The 23,667-nt window shown below is 37.0% G+C and overlaps 1 protein-coding gene across 3 annotated transcripts in view; it reads right to left on the reverse strand.

The window, feature by feature from the left end:
- BAIAP2L1 (BAR/IMD domain containing adaptor protein 2 like 1) overlaps positions 1-23,667 on the reverse strand; it is a 67,076-nt gene that overhangs the window by 23,669 nt on the left and 19,740 nt on the right. For 2 of the 3 annotated variants that reach the window (XM_044978906.1, XM_044978908.1), the window contains exons 3-5: positions 21,087-21,173; positions 462-523; positions 295-366 (exon numbers count right to left, since the gene is read on the reverse strand). In XM_044978906.1, the coding sequence (XP_044834841.1) occupies positions 295-366; positions 462-523; positions 21,087-21,173 (221 nt within the window). Of the gene's footprint in view, positions 1-294; positions 367-461; positions 524-19,160; positions 19,218-21,086; positions 21,174-23,667 lie in introns of those variants that run through there. The other variant, XM_044978909.1, reaches the window with a different exon arrangement.

Raw genomic sequence — 23,667 nt, forward strand, 5'->3', positions numbered from 1 at the left:
TAATTCACTCTCAGGTTTTTCATTTACAATTAAAATAAATGAAAAATGTTACAGAATTTTTTTTTTAATTTAGGATTTAGATAATATTCTCTAATATATAGTTGTACATTACAGAATAACTTCTAAAATAAACCAAAGAAGTTGAAAACATCCCTCAGTAGTTAAAGATCAAATTCTATGTATGCGCCTTTTGTAAATTATCATTTTTAAAAGGCACAAACAATTGCTATGGCTACACACAATGCAAATAAATATATGATCTTTCTTTTCTGGTATTTAATTCAGTGTACTTACATTCATATATTTTACATCCAGTTCTGTTTTCTTCTCCAGTTCAGATATAATCTCTTTATGAAATTTTTTGAACTTTAAAAGTAAGCAAGTGATAATAGGGTTATTTAAAATTAAAGTAAAACAGTTTTTTTATTTCAAAAAGGTTAGATAGAGTAAAAAATACTTACACTTTCCTCTAGGCTGTCATTAAGTATCTTGTTTGTGCTTGAAATCTCTATAAGGACATGTCCTGTGGATAAACAAACACCCATTTTTCTTGTTTCTTTACAAATGTTTGAAGTTGTCAACACACAGTAGAAGCAGGATGATACCTTTATAATTAACAGTATAAAGTGAACTAAGAATTTAAGCAGGGCACCTTCTTGCAATGGTTAATCATAGCAATCTTATCCTGAACAAAATAATTTTATCTGGCCACAGTTTTACTAAGCAGCTTACACACATGACCTGAATAATCAATAATCTATTATCTATGTGAAAGCAACACTGAACCTGTCTTCATGTTTTCTAGCCTACCCCCCTATATGCATGGAACTCCCTCCTTGGACTAGTCAGCAAAGCCACTGTCCTTTCTTCCTTCCTCCTTTAGACCAACTTCTATAACTGCTGTAAGTACATGAAATCAGCCAACCAGGGCAAAATCCACAAAGGCTTTGAAGAGAAAACAATCCCTCCCAAAACAAAACAAAAATACAAACAACCTCCTCCCACAACAACACCCCAAACAAAACAAATCTTTCTCCCCACATTTAAGGGACCTGGAACCATCAAGCTGGGGACATAGCTAGCCTATGTAACTGTGTGAACATATTGTTTATACCCTTATCTCCCTATCCTCCCTTCATTATTGTTTTCCATGCTCAATTTACGTCTGTCTTAAATGAGGCTGAAGTCTAGAAACCATGTCTTTTGGGGTTGTAAAGCACCTCGTACACAGAGCACAATGGAACCTGCGCTAAATAATGTAAAATATGGGGTGTACAATCTTTTCAGGGAGAAAGATGTGCATCTCCCCCTATTTCTTGGGCTGCCCATGTCTGCCCCATCCCAGCCAGTCTCCATCCCCTGCAGGGATTGCTTCATGAGATTTGGCAAAAGGAGAGAGAAGAATGCTATGGAGACAGCTGAGCTCCAGTCCTTCTGGAAGGAAATATTTCTCCAGTTGGAGGATCTCCTTTGTGCCCAAGTCTTGTGGGTGGAAGAGCTGGGCTATTGTTAAAGGGATTTTTATGTATCTGTTTTTCTGGGTCATTGCATCCACCTGACAGAATGCTGTGATTATTTCTTTGGGTGTTCTCTGTTTGTAGTTAATACAGTGTGCAGGGGTAAATACCATGTGAGGTGAGAGTTGCTATAGTAACTGGTTATTTATATGCAATAAAAAAGTAAATACAGTGCAGTTACATAAAAACACTTGTCTGGTAAGTAGATGGCATGAGCAAGCGAGCCTGTTATTTTAGGACTTCAGGAGTGGATGCACTCTCCTGTAGTATTCCTGTTAACAGAACTCCATCATCACAAAGATATTGTAAATGTTAGACTGGTATTCCCAGACAAAAAACTAGATTAAACTGGAGAAAGCCTGTAGACATTTATCAGTAACTTAAAGGGAAAAGAACTTAAAAACAAGAAATTCAAATTTAAGGTTACACTTACAACTAAAACTAAATGTTTGAAAACATATAAATAATGGGGGTGAGGAAAAAAAGAACTGACAGTACATTTACTTTAAAGGGCATTTAAACTTGCCTGTGGAAACTTCTTTTCAGAACTTACTTCCACTCTCTCTGACAGCATGTGAATTTGCTGCCACAGCAACACACTTAGCTAATGGCTAGCGGCATTGTAAAGATTAATGCAGTAGACCTTGGAGCTCCAAGTACTGACAGCTATCCAACAACATTGGGTGCTGGCTCACTCTATCATCACCCTTTGACACTCCCTTCCTTTGGGTTTCCCCTCCCACCACAGTGTAAATGCTTAGTAAAACAACCCATTCACCTGGTGCGTCAAGAATGGAAAACCTGACGTGTGAATGTTGTTTTTCTTGTCTGAAACGGCACTCAGGCTGACTGTAAGCCCTCAGTTTTAGGGTCTGAATACTTAGTTAGAAACACATTTTTTCACCCTTATTACAACATGTATCTTGCCAAAATTTATCTTGAAATAAAAAATATTTTTAAAATTACATGTTATTTTAAAAGTTTGCACTGGTTTAGTTTACAAATTTATTTTCTTCATATTTGTATTGGTTACAAAATATAAGAGTACATTTTTAAATTAATATTTTTAAAGATTAGTGACCATCTGTTGCATAACATTTTTACCTTTTTTAAGCAAATTCAACCAAAGCGAATCTTTGTATTCTTCACTGCCGATATAAAACCAGTTTCATGCTAGAATCCCCTCATTGCTACCAGTAATCCAGCAGCACTCATATGTACTAGCTGACCCATTTCATTTCCTGTTTCATGTTTTGAGTCAACATTTGGAGCAGAAACCCATAGTAAGTGCACTGTGATCTAATAAGATGTAAATTATAGGCCAAAATCTACCTCTGGTATAAATCTGGAGTACCTCCACTGACTTCAGAATTTGGCCCTGTGTTGTTAAAGGGTACTTTAAAAAGAATTTGGCATACTTTTAGATTATCATCAATACAGATTAAAATAATTTGAAAGTCAATGGGAATTAGGCTCCTAAGTGCCTAAGTAACTTTTGATGACAATGTTGAGCAAAGCAGCACCTCAATACCTTTACAAACCTAGGATTTATGGATATTTACATGGGGAAAAATATGGACTCAAACTGCTCACATGTAGTTGCCCCATTTTCTTAGTACTGCAGGTGAAAATTGGTAAAGTTAAAAGCAATTATATTTACTGAACACATGTGGAGTGCTCCACAGGAGACAGAGGAAGACATAATCCCTACCTCAAAAAATTCACAACAGTACCTTTTACCAGAGTATCTCAAACTGTTTAACAAAAAGGAAACAATCTTTTCCCCATTTTATAGGTGGGGGAACTGAATCACCAAATGTAGTTGTACTCTGAAAATTGACAAGTCAGAATGGCACTACCATGCTAATTTGTGAATCATATGTGCTTGATGTACAATGACTTCTGATAACTCATCTTGGCTTTTGAGAATCAAGCTGGCCTCTTTCCATCTCATTCCCTTAGTAACACCTGTGCAATCTCATTCCCATCACATAGGTTTACAGAAGTGCAGTGAATCGGAACTCAGTAAACAATTCTATTGATGAAGCACAAAATGGAATAGAATCCCATTAACTTAATCTTAGCTGTGTTGGTTCTGCAAAGCTAACATGAAAAACACTTATTTATTTCAGTAAAGCAAATAGATATGACTCTATGCACAAAAAGAAAAAAATCTGAATAATTTGTACTTAGTTTTAAGAGTAGACCTGCACTTTAAAAGAAACTTTCTTAGGAGAGACGGAGCCTCAGTTTAAGAGCCTATGGATGAACATGCTCCTCTTTAGGGTTGGTCTACACACTGTTTTTGTACCATTAAACAAACTGATTTAGTTAAAATGCAATCCCCTGGTGTGGTCACACACATTTAATATTTGATTTAAAAGTTTGTATATGATATTAGCTTATGTTAATTGTTAATATGAGAATTCATTCAATCGAAAGACAAAAATAGAACATTTTTAACGCTAAAGAACCTACCTATAAACCAATATACTCATGTTAAGCAAACTATGTAAGCCTCTTGAACATGCTTTGAAAATGTCTAATGGGTACACCAGAATTAATGAACACATTATATATGTAACTTACTGAGGAGAACACAAGTATTATTTCTATTAAAGGCAGATTGTTCTGGAAACACTTCAAGACCACATCAGTAATATTTTCCAGTATGTTGGGAGTGGTCTTCAAGTACCTAAATTATTTCACTCATCCATCTCCTGTTGCCATCCATGGCAGTTCTAGTTGCTTAAATATGAAGCACCTCACCACTTTCATTTAATTAGGCATGTGAAGAAGAGGCCGAGTCTAAGTCATAGGCTACAATGGGAGACATCAAAGTTGACAAGTATTTTTAGGTCCAATTTATATTAGGATGGGTCCGTTCTATAGATTACTCTATGTCCAAGTAGAAGAATTTTCTGGTGAAAGAAAGTTTGAAAGTAAAGTCCTTTGAAGCCATTAGTCCCCCAAAATGTGGCTAGGATAATAGGGTGCATCAAAGAAATATAACTAAACAAACAAATGTTATTACTAACTGTGTTAAGTTTGTCACCCTTGCTAATGTATTAAATGATATGAGATTGACTAGAAACTATTTTAAAAGTGACATTGACCAGTCTGCTCTCACTTTGCAAGTAGAGAGAAAGGCAAAAATTAAATTAGACTCTGATCTTGCAAAGACTTACACACACACTTAACTCAGTGCAAGTAGTTCTACTGGTCAATGGAACTACTCACAGTGTGTAAAGTTAAGCACGTTTGTAAATTTTCACACAATCTGCACGTTAGATTTTTAAAACTGCTTTCAGTTTCAGTGCTTGAAGTTATATTTGTTTTTCAAAAATATATGCATTTGAACCTGGCAGTGTCCTTTGAAATCAAATAGCAGCACATAGTAAAGTTACTTTCCAAATAAAGCAATCAAAAGAAATAGCTCTTATGTTCAAGAGGCAGACAGAAGTGTCTATTTATAAGAAAAAGCTAATCTGCAGAGGTGCTTGAGGTAAGTACCAGCTGAGACAAATACTGAAAGTGCATACAAGCTTGCTGATTAAAAAGACATTTTAGTGTCCAATACATCTTTAAAAGTTGCATTCAATAATGGAATAAAAATTAGTTTAACTTTCCACATAGTAGAAGTGCCAGTAAACAACTGGAATTAAAAATCAAAGCCCTTAATCCTAGAACTGGAGCCACAACTATAATTCCATCAGGGTTGCCAACCCTCCAGGATCGCCCAGGAGTCTCCAGGAATTAAAGATTAATCTTTAATTAAAGATTATGTCATGTGATGAAAGCTCCAGGAATACATCCAACCAAAATTGGCAACCCTAAATCCCATATGCTCAAGGGGAGACCCGTTGAAGCAATGGAGTACATGTTAACAGACCCTACTGCAGAATGAGGGCCATAGTTTAGTTTATAATGGTGCCTGTCATAAGGGGAATGGCCCCTTAAGGGGAAATGGGCCCTAGTTCCCCCCCTGTGACAACCTATTTGCTTCCACAGTGGAGGAAATGAATTTAATCATGTGACATATGGTCATGTGACAAAAACAGGCCTCTAGGGGTTAGAAAAAGAGAGGCCTGAGACTGTGGATGATCAAAAGTGAGACAGGCAGAGAGCTGGAACAGAGAAGTGACCCCCTTGTGAAGGAGGAGCTGATCCAGGCACAACCCAGTTGGAAACTGGTACAAAGAAAGCTCCAGGGAGCAGCAAGGCTTCTGCAGAGACCCTGAAAAACCAAGAGAGCACCTGAAGAGCAGCAGAGGAGGTTTGCCCCTTGATCTCTTTGTACTATGGAGAGTTGGAAAAGCAGGCAAAGGCTGGGGGAAGAATTCCAGGTAAGAGTGCCTAGGAATGGCTGCTTGAATTATTTTGGGACTTTGAGAATGGTCTGAATTGTTTTGAACTTTAATAAATCAGACCCCCAAGAAGGAAAGTACTTACTACACTTGTGAAAGCTTTTTGTGAGTTATTGATGAATTCAAGAGAGCAAAGTAGGTTGCTGCAGAGCCTTGGGGTTGAGGCAGGGAGGCACTCTAGAAATTACCAACCCTCTTACAGTACCATTTTCATAATCAACAACAAAAAAGTTCTGATTTATATCAAAGTAAGCTTACTAATGTGCTGAAGAATTTTCAGGAATTGCCCTTTAAGTCTTTAATTTTGGCTAAATTAAAATGGAGTCAAATAACAAACCTTACTACCCTTTTCATTCAATACAAACTGGTATAAAAATCCTATCCTATTGTAGCACAGGTTGTCTGACTTGTTTGCAGTTGAACACATAATACAAGTAGGTGGGTTTTGTTTTTTTTTGAAGAATGCTGCAGCAATTATTGGTTTAAAATATAAATAACCTCAAAATCCTGACAGCATTCCTTTAACTGTAGAAGTGCTTTGTACTGAGCTGGTTCACAAATACTTTTCTCAAAATTTGCTCAAGTTACATTAGCCACCATGTTTCAATTAAGTATTTCCAAATTGAATTTTTTAAGAAGTTATTAAAACTCAGTTAATTAATCTCCTTTAAAAATGTCTGAATTTATCCCTAGTTCAATTTCATATACACTCTCTAATTTTTGAATTATTTTAATCAGCTGTGGGTTGCTTTAGTAAGCTAATATAATTATTTTATTACAAATAAAATCCAAAATGTTATAAATATTTGGAAATATCATTGCATTTGATTCGGAAGACAAGTTCCACAACCTTCTTAACTCCATAAGGCCCTAGAAGCTGCCTAGGACTAAGCATATTGGCTCAATGTCCAGACAAAGCTACAGTATTAAACAGCAAGTTAAGCAGAATTGTAACAGCTACTGTTACTAATTTTGTGGATAGGGCTCCAGTGTTACTAGGAGGTGACAAGTTCATGCTGCTATTCTTTTCTCTCTCTCCAGCTTCATTTGTGATTCAGGCAAGTAAAAGGCTGATCTTCCACATTAAACCCCTCCCCTCACCAATAAATTCTTCTAGCAAAAGGGAGTAGTAACCCATTCGCACATGCATGGATACACCCCTTTTCATATGCCTGATTTGACCAAACTCTCAATATCTTTAACAAAAACAGTTTTTACCTCCCCCCCCCCAGTCTTGAGGAATTTGCACACCTCTAAGGCTAGGTCGACACTGCAATTAACAGGCTCATGGGGCTTGGGCTAATGGGCTGTTTAACTGAGGTGTAAACATTGAGGTTTGAGCTCCAGCCTCAGCTCTGGGACCTTCCCACCCTGCAGGATCCTAGAGCCTGAATGTCTACACCACAATTAAACAGCCCCTTAGCCTGAGCCCTGTGAGCCCGATGCAGCTGACATAGCCCAGCCAGGAGTGTCTAATGGCAGTGTAGACCTACCTTAAAAGACTAGACTAAGGGTCTGTCTTCCCTGCAAAATTGACTTATCTACACTCTAGTTACTTCTCTTGAGGTAGCCTAGCTTGAGTGAGAGTGGCCACACATCAAATTAACACTGGAGTTGCTGTGTCCTCAGACACACCGCATAGGTATGATTGACTATACTGATTCTAACCACTACTCTAGCAATTACACATTGCTCTAAGAGTTATGAATGCAGTCAAGGATTCCTGATACCTCAAATTCTTCTGCTGTCTCTCAAATTGTTGTGACATACACTTTGCCAGTGGGCTACACATCTACTCTAAAGCCTGATCCCAATGGGGGACCACAACCTATTTCTGCTATCAGTTACTCCTCTAGTTAAAGTGGAAGTGGCTGTAGATTTGAAGGCCCTGTGTACAAACCCTGATGATGACAATGTAAGGGGGGAAAACAGTATGTCATGACAGAGTATCCTAATATATCTGCCTAAAAGGGAAGAATTAAAGTTGCAAAACAAACCTTAATCCCGGCTTTTTTTTTTTTTTTTAGTTCTGAGTGCTTAACTTTGCAACTTTAATGTTCTCTTAAATGTTAAGAGAACATTAACACAGCTGCTGGGAGCAAGTCCTGCAGCCTGAGTTGACAAGCTTTTGTTTGCAGGGTTTATGCTAGTGTAACACCAATAGACCCCAGTCGTCAGCACTGAACCTGGGACCTCTGGAGCTTAGTACATGAGCCTCTACTGCATGAGCTTAAAATCTAACTGGTTGTTACCTTAGGCTGTAGAGTCACACACTCACTCTCTCTCACTCTCACTCTCACTCATATATATATATCTTGGTGCCACTAGCTGGGACAGAACACCACACCCAGGAAGTGTGTGGGTTACGCTAGCATGCTAAAAACAACAATGTAGTTGTTCTGACTCAGGTGAAGCATAGGGAGGAATGTGGGGTTCAGAGTCCAAGTTCTAGCTGGAGCCTGAACATCAAAACTACCTCTGCAAAGCTATTTCTAACATGCTAGCCTGAGATCTGCTAACATGAGTTCGTCAACCTGGGCTGCGAGACTCACTCCCAGCAGCTGTGTTGACATACCATACTCTAAATGGCCCAAGGAGTTGCTCATGACTTACCACCTGGGGAAGCTTATAGGTGTTTAATACAGCTACATGTAACTAATAAAACTCAGTTGGTACTACATGACATAGATCAATCGGAATACTTCACATAAGTTACAGATGAAAATTAATGCTGAAGAAAGGTTTGAATGTACATTTTATGGATTATTCTGTCTAACTTCATTAGGCCTGACATACTAAGTTGTTTAAATAAAGAAACTGAAAGTTCTTACCTAACATGCTTTACACACCATATAATCATGATGAACTGCTTACAAATAGTCACTCCCACACAACTACTACCAAGAGAAATAAAATATTTATAATGAAGAATATACTAAACTATCCATTTAGCCAAGTTAGGAACACTGTTCCAAAACCAATCTTACTTTTAAATATCAATGAAAGATACTTGTTAACATACAACACTCTGAAAAGGAAATGTGTTTTTATTTCCTGCTGTCAAAATTTTCTGCTAAATCAACTTTTTGCCACTATGGTTTGATCTCTCAATGGACTTCCCACTGAGCAAGGACAGCAGGACCAGGCCTATATTAGGTTCCACAGTATGTCTTTTAAAAAAATCAGAACTTTTAGACTAAAATATTTTTATCTAATGTTAATCAACCAGATGTATATGAACATTAAACGTCATCTTGTGTTAAACAATTGGTAAGTTAAGGTTGCATTTTTTTTAAAAAGAAAAACAAAGCAGGTGCATTATAAATAATGGATGAAAAATGGCAAACTTGCTTTTTCCACCTGTCACACCGTTGCTAATAACTTTAAAGACTGCTGCAGGCATATTTTTGTTTAAAGTGTACAGGAAATGGTTTACATTAATACATGTATAGAAAAGACTGACATTTTATAAGGCCCTGAGAACATTATATGTAATGGCTTTGCACGTCTGAGCTCTAATCTTGTTGAACAACTAAGTGGTTTTAATCATTACACAAATCAGGCACAAATAGAAAATAAAGTTACAACACAGCTATAGGTCTGAACTTGCTTGTATGAAGCCCTGCTGTTCTTTAGGCAGATAGTAAAGGAACACCACACACCTGAGTTGGTCTTTGCTCTTGCAATAAGACCAGCATAGGCAAAGCACACCTAATAGCAGGAAATGAAGGTTTCCTGTGCTTAAAAAAATAAATAAAACAGTGTTACCTATAAGCTATACTGTGGTTCTGTTCTGGGTGGTCTGGTCCAATTTTAATATTGGAACTCTGCATATCTTATCAGTTTCTCAGTCCCAGCACTGTCAGAAACATCTAACTCTAAAATGAAGAAATTAATGAAACACAAATAATATTGTAAATTAAATGTCAATTGATAGAGTCCTAAAAAAGTTGCCTTCTCTTAGTAATGGCCCATATCAACAATTTCTTAATTCGACTGTATATTCTTCAGGCAAAAACTGTCTATATTTTGTGTCTTATATAGTCCTTAAAATACAGTCAACTCTGTATTAATAAAACATGTGGACAATCACATTACATATATTCAGTGGCCTTCTCCAGAGCGGGTGTTAAGTTTGCCCACCCTTCAGGATTGTCCTGGAGTCTCCAGGAATTAAAGATTACTCTTTAATTAAAGATTATGTTATGTGATGACACCTCCAGGATTCAGAATATATCCAACCAAAATTGGCAACCCTAGTTGGTGTCATCTAGGTTTCCTATTTTTACCCTATTCTCCCCTGCAAGAGAAGCTTCAATATCACACTAATATAATGAAAGCTCAAATGCCATTCTATATCCACGTGCAGTCACCTTTGTGCATTAGCAGAATAATGCTGGAAGGAAACAAATGCTACCAGATGTGGCCAACTATGTACAGATCTGTGGGAGTGATTATGATTGGCAGGGAGTGGACTTCTGCATATGACACTCAATACCCCAATCTAAATATGTGACCACGTGCTGTTTGGATGAGCCTCGCAGTTCAAAGAACTGCCAGAGGGAACACAGCTAAATAGTGCACACACAGAAGCCACAATGTGAAAACAGGCATCTAAGTATGCTAGACATGGGCACTGGCCAGTCAGTGTGTTATACATATATGCAAGCAAGGAATGCACCAAAGCTTTGTGTGGCTCCTATGGTTTAGATGCCAATAAAACAAGATGCCTACAAAACTAACCTACATAACAGTTATCCAGCACAGCCAGACACGCTACAAGACAGAGCCCTTTCATAGTGTCTTTGCTGTTATCCACAAATCATGCCCAAGGCATCAGATTAATACACACCATTGTAGGTGTGTTGGTTTTTTGTTTTGTTTTGTTGTGTATTTTATCTTCAGGGTGTCTTCACACATGGTTACAGATGCATTATACTGTGCTCTGTACAGTCGGGATTCATACATGGGTGTGTGTACAGTAGCAGGTTGGTATATAAAAAGCAATGAGTCAGAAAGGGGTGAATATGCTAACTAGTACAGCCTAAGAAATCTGCATATCTTTAAATTTACCACCCTGACACAAAACATAGGACAGTATACTGTGAGGCTACTCGTTACCCCCACAGCTCTCTCACTGGGGCCAGGAAAGCCCACTTTAGACTGTGGGTGGTAGGGGCTCTTAAGAAGTTGTTCAAGCTAGCACATTTTTCCAGTTATCTTTGTTTAACATTATAGAATTAAAATCTTTAGCAGTCCATCATATGCCTTCTCATATTGAGTAGCAGTGCCAATTTCATTCTGTTTTCTCTGCTATTAATATTCTCTTCCCCAACCTCAGTGTCCCTGGAGTTGGTCTCAATGGGCTGTCCTGAAGGACACAATCTATCCCTTGCCTTTTAGCTTTTTCTCATGGCTGTAGGAGTTACCAACATTATAAAATTCAAGTTTCATAATGGAAGTCTTAAAACTGAAGTTAAAACAATGCAGCTGAGTATGAAACAAACATTCTCCTGTAACCTTAGAACAACTAGCTGTAGTAGCAGAAGCTTCTAAGCATGTGCCCCCCTTGAAGTGCCCTCCCCACACTATCACTTGGTGCCCATATTGCAGAACTTCTTGTGCTTTGTGTTTTTTAGGAAGGGAAGGATTACATAATCTGAAGGAAGAAGAGGGGTATTTTGGGCTTAAATTAGTGGTGGTTTGGCCTGCTTCACTGTGTAGTGTCTGGTGATCTGAGGATGTTAGCATCAGCCCTCATGTTCCAGGCTATTTCCTAGCTTCCAGTGCTAACTGCAGTGTATGATTAGCTATGGTTGGTGACTATTCACTGGCTGAATTCTATTACTTGTGAACTCTTCCTGCTAGCAATGATTGTATGCAACGGAAGGATCATGCATTTCTCTTGCTTTCTGTTCATTATTTGGTTGGAACATTCCTAGGCTGTCTATGAAGCAATTTTGGAGGAAACTTCTGAACATCTGAGAAATTGGCTTCTAGGATATTTGAACAATAGGATATTTCTAGGATATTTGAACAAGCCTGCAGATGGGGCCCGTATATATCCTCTGATGATGGCTCCTTGGGCCATCATCAGAGGATATATAGGGGCCCCATCTGCAGGCTTCTTTTGGGTGTGCTACCTTTACTTGTCAGAAATGTACACAGCTGCCTCTCTGTCTAAAGAGAAACATTCCAGTTCTGCGGTGACATATAATGTGGGGACCTGTTAAGATTCTTACAAAGCACATGCCTCATGTGAGCAATGCAAAGCTTCAGCTCCTCTAGACAACTAATCTTTAACTGCTTTCTCTCAACTCTGTTCATGGACTTAATTTAAGCACATAAATCTAGCTAGTTGCTGACATACAATCTGTCTGATTTCTTTTTCCAGAGTTCCTGAATATGCACAGCTCCCACTAGGTGCTCAGCATCTCTAAAACTTGGGGCAATGATTAGATGACTAAATATGGAGTTATCTGCTTAGGTTTAAAGATCCAGGTTTGAAAATTCTGCATGTAACCTCCTCCAGCTATGCAAACTTCCATCAATTTGTTACATGCAAAATAAAGGAGGAAGGAAAAGGCTCTAAGCAAAAAAACCTATACTACTTTTTTGCCAGAATTAGTGTATTTATTAGGGCTGTCAATTAATCGCAGTTAACTCACACGGTTACTTCAAATTAATCACTATTAAAAAAATTAATCACAGTTTTAATCGGTCTGTTAAACAATAGAATACCAATTGAAATTTATTGAATATTTTTGGAGGTTTTTCTACATTTTCAAGTATATTGATTTCAATTACAACATAGAATAAAGTACCCACTTTATATTTTATTACAAATAGTTGCACTATAAAAACGAGAAACAAAAGAAATAGTATTTTTCAATTCACCTCATACAATACTGTAATGCAATCTCTTTATCATGAAAGTGCAACTTACAGATGTAGATTTTTGTTGTTGTTACATAACTGCACTCAAAAACAAAAGGTTGATTTTTCTTTTTTGGTGATTTGGGTTCTATAGTTTTCACATCGGAGTGTTGGTCTTTTAAGACTTCTGAAAGCATGCTCCACACCTCATCCCTCTAAGATTTTGGAAGGCACTTCAGATTCTTAAACCTTGGGTCCAGTGCTGTAGCATCTTTAGAAATCTCACATTGGTACCTTCTTTGCGTTTTGTCAAATCTGCAGTGAAAGTGTTCTTAAAACGAACAACATATGCTGGGTCACCATCTGAGACTGCTATAACATGAAATATATGGCAGAATGCAGGTAAAACAGAGCAGGAGACATACCATTCTCTTCCAAGGAGTTCAGTCACAGATTTAATTAACACTTTTTTAACGAGCGTCATCAGCATGGAAGCATGTCCTCTAGAACGGTGATTGAAGCATGAAGGGACATATGAATCTAACACATCTGGCATGTAAATATCTTGCAATGCCGGCTACAATAGTGCCATGTGAACACCTGTTCTCACTTTCAGGTGACATTATAAACAATAAGCAGGCAGCATTATCTCCTGCAAATGTAAACAAACTTGTTTGTCTGAGTGACTGACTGAACAAGAAGTAGGATTGAGTGGACTTGTAGGCTCTAAAGTTTTTTTTTACATTGTTTTGTTTTTGAATGCAGTTATTTCTTGTACATAATTCTGTGTTTGTAAGATCAACTTTCATGATAAAGAGATTGTATTACAGTACTTGTATGAGGAATTGAAAAATACTATTTTATAGCACAAATATTTGTAAATTAAAAAATATAAAGTGAGCACTGTACACTGTGCTCTGTGTTGTAGTTGAAATCAATATATTTTAAAATTTAGAAAACATCCAAAAATTTTAAATAAATGGTATTCTATTGTTTAACGGTGCAATTAATCACAATTAATTTTTTAATCGCTTGACACCCCTAGTATTTATAAATAAAATACTTAGGTTTGTTTTACTTCTGAATGACCTAATAAAGTAGAACCCCCCCAAAAGGAATAGAGATGAATATACCAGCCTGTGTTTCCATGTGTGGAAGAAAAGATCTAGGAAGCCTACCTCTCTTCCCCCTTGCACTATCTACTGCAGATTAGAAGTTATAAGTTGATACAGTACGATAACAGATCAGTCATGACAGTGTTTTTAAGTACAAGATGAAGAGCTTATCCTTGCAGAAACAGAGGTCAGCCATGCGATGATGATGTGGGATATCTAACTGGTAGGTGGTGTATGGACACATACTTGTCTGGCTGAAGTGTACACTCTCTCTCAGCGCGCGCGCGCACATACACACACGACAGCATATGAGCCAAATAACCATATAGGATAAAAAAAGTCTCTAGAAAACCCAGTTATTCATTCTCCATAATATGTCACTTATATCAACATATTTTTTCATAGAATATCAGGGTTGGAAGGGACCTCAGCTCAGGAGATCATCTAGTCCAACCCCCTGCTCAAAGCAACACAATTTTTTTTTTTTAAATCCCTGTTCCCTAAATGGCCCCCTCAAGGATTAAACTCACAACCCTGGGTTTAGCAGGCTCATGCTCAAACCACTGAGCTATCCCTCTTTCTAAAGAAAAGAATTATCCATAGCACAATTTATTTTTTGAAAAAACAGAGAACCCACACATTACCAATATTGTGTGACTCATATTGATGAGTCACCAATAAGAAATTTATTGACAATTATTTCTCACAATTTAATACAAAATGACAATTTTTGGACTTTAAGCTGAGTGCAAATGTATAAAAACAGTTGGTTTAACAACTTAGTTAAAAAAATCATTTTAGAACTTGCTGTACAAACATTTTGAAACTCCAGTTTCAAACACTTTCTAACAGTAAAGCTTATTCTTTCAGACCCATTTTGCATCTCGTTTTCGAGATAGCTTCCTGTGTACTTAATTTGTTTTTTAATTAAGAAAAACATTGTTGGCTTCTTCTAATTCAAGTTAAATTTAAACTGGAGTGTTCCTTAGTCTCTAATTTACTAATCCTTTTTAAAAAGAGCTGGTCCTATATAGTAACTCTTGCTACAGCAGCAGGTAGACTTTTGATTTTTCCAGAAATTTCAATTGGCTGAGGTGCCATGGTAGTTCAGTTTTTTTGTTGGCACCACTCAATTTGCCTGTCTATCCACAACTCATTTTATTTCAAATAGTAAAATGCTTGTAACTAGACAACAGAAGACAGTCCTGCACTGGCAGGGAGATGAGAGCAGGTAACCTCTAGGCTTTTTAAAAAAAAAAAAAAAAGTCAAGGAGCTAATAAAAAAAAGGACACTCTGTGTTTAGCTTTCTAAGGCAGCTGAAATAGGATTCCAGTTCAAAGGGTCTAATTATACCCTGGCATAATGAGGCACAACTCCAGTAAAATCAATGAAGAAGCACCTACTTAAGCCAGGGCTGAATTTGGCCCAAATTGTGTAAGCAAACTGTTCCTTTTCTGCTTGGCTTTCTCAGTAATGAGTGATACCTAAGCAGTGTATTCTGGTAGGTGTGGCGGTAATTAGCTCTCCAGCTTTTTAGGTTAGAGCTCAAATAACTGTCTTGCTTATTACTCAGGAAAGGAAAAAAGTAGTCCTCTGTATGATGGAAATAATAGCAAGATAACATTTTGGGTAAATGGTTCAAGAAGCTATTGCCCTTCATTAAAGGTGTAAGGTGGGAATTTTTCAAAGATAAACTTCATCCTTTGTTTTACCTAAGGATATCACCTTAAGTTTAAAAAAAATAAAGACAACTTATTTTCTAGTTTGTGCTATTTCTAAAATTGTTTGATAGGAATTGCTTCTCTACATGCACAAGATTCCTTCTAAGTAAAGTTCCTGATTGCTACAAGTGATGCGTAGAACAAAGCCTATTAGAACTGACAGTTAGTTATTTGGATTTTCAATTACATTCCTTTCAGTGTATCATTTTCATGTCTGACTTCACAACAGACTACAATAAAAGTCTGAATTTACAATATTAGCAAATAGAATAGGATTTTATTTTGAAAGATTAGTGAAACTATCATTAATGAAGATTTTGTGTGATTCTGATAAAAATTTGTAGTGCTGTTTAACATCCCAGATTAGTTCTAGAGCTGAGAAGAGATAATTAAGAAAAGATTGTAATCTGGATTTCACAGAGAAGTGTCCAACTCTCACTCTTTTTTCACTATCCTACTAAAAATATCATTGCTTCAATTTCAACTGCAAATTATTGCAAGCCAGAGGATCAAATAATTCGTTTAAAAAAAAAAATCTCACTTGAATCAAACTAAACTTCACACTAAATATAAAAGCCCCATATCTTTCCATCAATTTTTATACAAAACGGTCATTGGCTCAATGGGGGTTCTATTAATGTAACAATGGAAGGTTATGGCCCAAAATGCGAGCAGCCAAAATCGGAGGGAACCACAACTTGGAGATTGTAGAAGGCCAAGAAGTCTGAGGAATGTTCATTTAAATCATAAGTATAAACAAGTATGTAATTTAATAACAAAGTTCCAGAATCATTTATTGCTTCTTATAGTTTACCCCCAGAAAACGGTTTCATCATACATAAGATATGCAAAGTTTGTTTTTAGTAAAATATTAAATGTGTCCCTCAGTATATGCACAGACTTAACACTAATACAAATTACTATATAAAACTGTCAATTCCAGACAATATTCTTTATTTAACCAGCCCAAGTATTTACTATACTAAGCTTGAACTAAATACTGAAGTATTTAGTTTAAAAAAAACTAAAATGCAGCACAGTTGTGTAAGGGATAATTTCATGGTCTGAACAAGAGATCTGATGATACTGTCCCTTCAGATGCTAGGTGATGCCATTGCCACAGAAGAAAAGCAAAACCACCTCCTCCCCCATCCTTTCTATGGCAAAACCCCTCTGGAAGTAAACAAACTTCCATTTATTAAGACTTGGTAGTAGGACCAGGACTGTTTCTTTATGACATGGGATCTTAAAAACATCCTTTTATGTTCAAATACAAAATATCAGTAATTTTGGCCAAGATTTTAAGTAGTAACTAATTTTGGGTGTTTCAATATTTGGGTGCTCCACTGAAGACATTTTTATAAGTTTCTGATATTTTTGTTTAGAAAGCCCTGAGCACCTACCCTCTGAAAATCTGGCCCCTTTAAGGTGCCAAGTTGGGCTTCTGTACAGAGGCACCTAAAACCAAAATTTTAGAAAGGATAAAAATCACTTTAGTCACATCTATTGATGGTGAATTAGGCATATTTTGATAATTGGCATTTGTTAAGGACCAGCTCAAAACAGAAATAAATGGGAATTTTGCCATTCTCTAAGTAGACAGAGAAAGCCCTACAGTATTTCCTTTAACACATGAAAGTAAAATGTGCTGAATACCTCTCAGGCTGACATTTGATGTAGACTGCACATACTGATAAAGATACTGGAATTTTTTCCTTTACCTTTGCAGGTCACCTTTAGAACAGCTTTATTTGTTTAATATAACATGCCAGTTCACCTCTAATCAAGTGAAACAAATTCTGAGAAACCAGTTCACAAACAGACATGCACATTACCAAACCACAACACAGTTAGTCACAACTGGCTTTCCTTGCCCGTGGAAGACAACAAAAGTTGTATGGTAGAGGTCCTGCAGGTCAAGAATAGAGAGTATTGGCAAATCTGTCAGGAAGCTCACAAGAGGCCCAATTCTTTTCTGTATTACATCAGTGTAAGTCCAGAGTAACTACTAAAATTGTGGAGATGCACACATTTTTTTACATAAGGGTAGATTACAGCAGAATTTGACCTCACTTTTATATATTTGATTCTACTCAGAATTCATGTTCTCATATTTGCAATTACTGAAAAATGTGTCACAGTTAAAGGCTAAGTTTCTATGTGGCTTTAAGCTAAGATACCACATCAAGAGACCCGCTTAAATGACTTTTTTAAAAAGTATATTCCTTTGTCTCCGAAAGGGTTGAGTGCTGTTTACAGGGCTTTTTAATAATGTGAGAACTATATTTTTTCCAGACTTTTAAAAAGTATTACTGTGCTTCTTCAAATGTTCTGACCTCTTGTATTTCTACAACATGTACGTTATCAGACTTAGATATTTTTCCAGTTTGACTTCTATCTTCTCAATGAAAATAAAGATGATGTTGTTATACCAAAAAACTCAGTATAAAGTGTTTGTGTGCTGTGTTCAGGGTTTGAATCTGGTGACAATCAGAATTAACTCCTTAAACCCTACTGAAAATACACACGTTTCATAATTACTTGGGGGAATAGGCTATTAGTCCAATGATTAACATAATTTCAGTGTCAATAAGGAGCACTCAAAACTCAGATCCTTTGTAGACTCTTCTCCACTAAAGAAAGGACTAACAATAAATTTTGTAGTTAGCCTTAGAATACCTAGCAATGACACTTTTAAAAAGAGGAAAAGCCATTTCAAGTTCTGTAAAGAGGTACACTTTCTGTGCCTTCTAATCAGTTCTTTAAAAGGAATAAAGTTAGGAAAGGCATAACTAAAGTTTTTTTTATTAGCTACTGTCTTTTATATGCATTTTTACACAACTAATAGCATTTTAAAATTCATGTGGTTTTGTACTATAGCACAGAAACTACAACAACTAGACTTGCGGTAAACGACTTATAAAGCAAATAAAGAAAATGACTATATCATGAACTGTTTGCTTTTTACTGTTTGCTGTTCTACCACTCCCTCAGTTTGAACGTACAATGTGAAAAGTCACAACGGTGGCTTCAGAACAAGTCATTAAAATGTGAGCAAGCACAAAGAAACCAATATTCACTTCTCAAGAATAGCTTAACTCTTACCATAGAAATATTACAAAAAAATTCAGTTCCTCTCACCAGTTGGATTCTTGTATTAACAAGTAAAATCACAGGAGGAGGAGGAGCTATCAGTTCCCTGTTTGTCTTCTATATATAGAACTTTAGAGAAGGAGACTCTTATTACAGCATAGTTTAAAAACAGACAATCAATTCTGTCAATAGTTTTCTGTATTTCTTAAAGTATACTGAAGTATCATAAAAGCAGCAAGGAGTCCTGTGGCACCTTATAGACTAACAGACGTATTGGAGCATGAGCTTTTGTGGGTGAATACCCACTCCATCAAATCCGAAGTGGGTATCCACCCACAAAAGCACATGCTCCAATACGTCTGTTAGTCTATAAGGTGCCACAGGACTCTTTGCTGCTTTTACAGATCCAGACTAACACGGCTACCCCTCTGATACTTGAGGTATCATAGTGCTTCTCTCTTACAACCTACTTTCTCTGACTTGATTCTGCAATGAAGTCATAATCCTTTGCTGGAAGGAAACAGTTGTCATGGAAATATTTGTGGTGATATATTTGTAGAATTAGTATTATGACTTCACTGCTAGCAGAACAAGGAGAACACTGATAGGGTGTTTGGAATTTTAGCTCAAATGGCAAGGAATCTTATGAAACTTACAAGTATACTACCACCGATTTTTAATATTTCCTGGAGTTTTGTCTCTTTCAAAGACTGAACTTCAAAAAGAATATTCTTAATATCTTTATAAGATTATGGAAGAAAGCTTAAAGTAGGGTTTAGATTTTCAAATATATGGTGCTCCAGATGACTATCAAATCTTGTTCTTAAAGTATCATGTGCTAACACACCCACCCCAATGTTCTGTTATCCAAAATCCAACATTCATATCTAAAATGAAATTAATTTTTTCCCGTTGCTATGTAACAGAGTATTACAAACTTTGAAAAATTTATGCACAACTATAGGTACACAAGACCAGAAAGAACTGTTACATTTATAAAAACATCATCTTATCTTAAAATTTAACACCTCTTAAACAAATATAATTTGCTAAGGTACTAAGTTAAAGAATAGTGGATCTAAAAATTAAATACAATTCTCAAGTTTATGTAGTCCCTCCTTCTACCCATTATATAGAATAAGATTAATGTATTGTGGCTTCAACCCTTTAGTTAATCTTGATTTCCCTTATAAAATAAGTGAATACTTTTGAGGATTTCCTTCACTTTTTTTAATTTAATTTTTTCCTTACTGGCAATCTTTGTCCATCATCCCTGATTCATTTCCTCCTGCTTCTGAACACTCTTTGTTAGTTGCTCCTGTATAAGATATCTAGTCAGATAACAGTGTGGCCTAGCCCAGAAACAGGCTTGGGAGGAACACTGCAGTCTAAAACCATTATTAGGTGAATGATCAGGTGACTCATAGGGAATTCATGTATCACAGCATAGTAAAATTCTGGGATTTGTTCAGCCCTCTGATGTAATAAAAATCAGAGAGTCCTACAAAAGTTTTCCTGGTTAGCCTGAGGTCAACTCTTCAGGGGTGTGTATGCCTTTAAAAAGCAAGAGTGAAGAACTAAGGAAGGTAGTTTTTGTTTTCCCATTTAAACTCATCATAACCAAGGAGGGAGGCAACATGAGTTGGCAAAAAATTTAAGTGCACTTCCTGCAAACAGTAATACTGAATTTAGCAACACAGAAAAGTGTTCAGCTTATGAAATCTGAAATGGGACTGTGTGAAGACATTGAGGTGGATGGGCATTTCTCCTAGGACTGAAACTACCTGCCGCTGGTACAATTTAGTGCAGCAGTTTTCAAACTGTGGGTCGCGACCGCATCTTAATGGGGTTGCCAAGGCTGGCTTAGACTTGCTGGGGTCCAGGGATGAAGCTCATGTTACAGGCCCCCTTGCGTGGGGCTGAAGCCCTTGGGCTTCAGTTTTGGCTCCACCCGAAGCAGAGGGGCTCAGGCTTTGGCACCCCCACCCCGAGCACTGGAGCTTGGGATAGCTCAAGCTTTGGTCCCCCATCCTGGGGTTGTGTAGTAATTTTTGTTGTCAGAAGGGGGTCACAGTGCAATGAAGTTTGAGAGTCCCATATCTAGTCCATTCCAAAGATACATTTTGCTCTTCAGAAGTATTTTTGTGAGCCCATCGGATAAGTCTCTGGGAGAGGTAATTTAGTAGTATCAAGGTGAAGGATCCTAGGCAGAGCAGTCACCCTAACTCTCTCCCTTAAGTAAGAGGCTTCTACAAGCTCCCTCACCCCAGCAGCTCCTTCCAGTCCCTCACTGTCCATTTTCTGTTAAAATCTAATTAGTTCGGTGAGCCCCCAGCTGGGAAAGAAAAGTATCCTATGCTGTAATTTAATGAAATGTGATATACAGTCTTACTTACCCAATTCTTTAGAAACTGGAGATGCAGTTGCTATTTCTCCAATCTTTGCAACACCATCATAATATGCTCTTCCAGCCAGTATCATAGCTATAGGGAAAACAACAAGAGTACTCAGCTTGTGTTGCATTTAAAAAATTGAGTACATTATGAATTACCATCCACCAGGAAAAGGTGGATAATACTTCCACAATGCCTGCCTGTGCTTCAAATGGGGTGCACAAACTTGGTTCTCTAACTTTTTTGGGAATTATTCTAGGATATTCTGAGTCCAGTCCAGAGCTGTTGATGTCAATGGAAAGATTCTGACTTAAACAGAGGCAGGATCAGCCCCCAATAATAGTAAATGACTCACATCCATTAATACGATATAGAATTCCCGAAAAGCATATTATGTGTTTTTGTTTTTTTTAAACGACATAATACATACAACCAAAAAGCACATGTCCTTTCTGTCTTACTTTAGATTCATATGCACCCTTAGTTCCTATTAATATTAATGGACACATGGAAAAATTCTACTCCATTGATTGAATTACTCAACTTGAATTAAAATGGATTTTAAAGTCTGAGTATGGAGCATTGCAGCTGAGTGGCCTCATCGCTCAGTAAATAGCATAGCATGCTACTACACAGAAAACCTGCATTTGAAAGCAGTGATGGGGCTCTTGAACTTCAGGCTAGGAAAGAATTATAAGGATTTGAAAATATCATGACAGATATCAGGAGAGCGAGGACAACTTTTTACTGCTCCCTTGCAACTCTTAATGAGGAGGTAGTTTTAGAGGTCAAAAGCTATAACAGAGTACTTGAAACTACACGGGAGAAGGCCTGTGATATTCCAGGTAAAGTATTTTTAAAGAAGTACAAAATGATGTTGTGAGTGGGGTGAAAGATCCTATAGAGGCCAACTCCAGTCCACAGACAGTACTTTCAGATGTTGTTTAATGTGATTTTTAACAGCTAGAAATAAGAACCACCAGCAACTCATGATCAGCAAGTTCTCTGTGGACCACAATTTGAAATTGTAGAAGTGAGTTTAGTACAGTGTTAAGGGAAAAAAGGCGTGGTTTTTTTTATTTCTATATTAAACTCTTGCATTGTAAGATCATGGTAAAGCCCTCTCAAGTCTTTGATTCTGGCATACTTGCTACAAAGTAGTAGATTTTAAAATGATAAAAGTTCAAGAATGTAAATCTCTTGTCATGGGCATTCTATGAATCATGCAGGAAAAGAGTCTATATTCACACTTTAGTATATTGTAAACAATATCTAGTATAAAGATTGCCATAGACTGTACTTGTTGTGCCATTATTCTACTTTAATGGGATATGTTTGGCTAAAAGGTGAGTGTGTGGGGCAAATTCCCAGTACACAACTATTTTTGGTCTTTCCAGTTCTATGTAAAATCTAAAAAAACCAATAAGTGTCACTAGATAACCATATCAAGTGAGAGAGACAATGGAATGAGATAATTTGAAAACATCTTTCTGTAACTTCGCAATGTTTTAGACTTCCAAAAATTGTATAAAAAGAGAGAGAGCCTTCTCTTCATTTCTTAAGTGAAGACCAGCTACGTAGATTCTGATATACCTGTCACTTCTAGGATTCAACAGAAAAGCTCAACCATCACCTATCAGAAAATCAAACATTGTATCAGCTGGAGACACACAAAATTCATAGGAAACAGAAGATCAGCATAAATTATCAGTGAACAAGGTAACCAGTAATAGCTTTTCTTACTGATAAATCATAGTGTGGTGCAATACTTTGAAGATGACACAACTGGTCTTCTAGGAACAAATTCTGCCCACCCTCCCTCTCTGTGGCTGCAGAAGTTCCCAGATGCAGTGAAGAACTGCTGTGAAAGCTTTATGGAAATCTATAAGAAATCTACAGTGCCAGAGTGTTGAGGAAAGACTGACAGATCTGCTGCTGTGTGTTTCCAACAGCCAGTGATCCCCTGTGAAGTGGCATCACAAGAGTGACCAGGCGCATGGAAGGATTACTTCTCGTCTTACCTTCACAGAACCTCCCTATAACTAAGCCTGGCTACGCAGAGTTGGTAGTTAGGAATGGAGAATAAAACACAGTTACCTTAAACAGAAAGCTTTGATGTGAATTATTCGAGATACATAAATCGCTATGACAGAGTAGCAAAATCAATATTGTTGATTCCCAAAAAAACAGATGACAATAAAAGCAAGTCACTCTTCTTAAAAGAACTAATTCCATGTAATTTAAATTAGTGCCAAAAGAAGTCTATAATTGCCCTATGATAAGTGAGCATGAATTACAAACTACCAGTGGAAAATGTTTACCATTTCACTGTTAGTCAGTACATCTGAAGCATCCAGCTAATAACGTGTTTATCAAGGGTAGCTGAATGAACCAAACCATCCGTCCTAAACATTTTATTCATTTGAAGGGAGGTTCCATAGATACAATTCCATACATTTTTAATACACAAATAATGAAGCACCATCAGATACTCTTTTGTAATTTGTGCTCAAAGGACTTTCTTCAACCAGTTCTCTAAGGAAGATTTTCATGTAAAACCATTGTTATACGTATGGACTATTGT

Source organism: Mauremys mutica, chromosome 11 (assembly GCF_020497125.1).
Source record: "Mauremys mutica isolate MM-2020 ecotype Southern chromosome 11, ASM2049712v1, whole genome shotgun sequence".
NCBI classification, from domain to species: Eukaryota; Metazoa; Chordata; order Testudines; family Geoemydidae; genus Mauremys; species Mauremys mutica.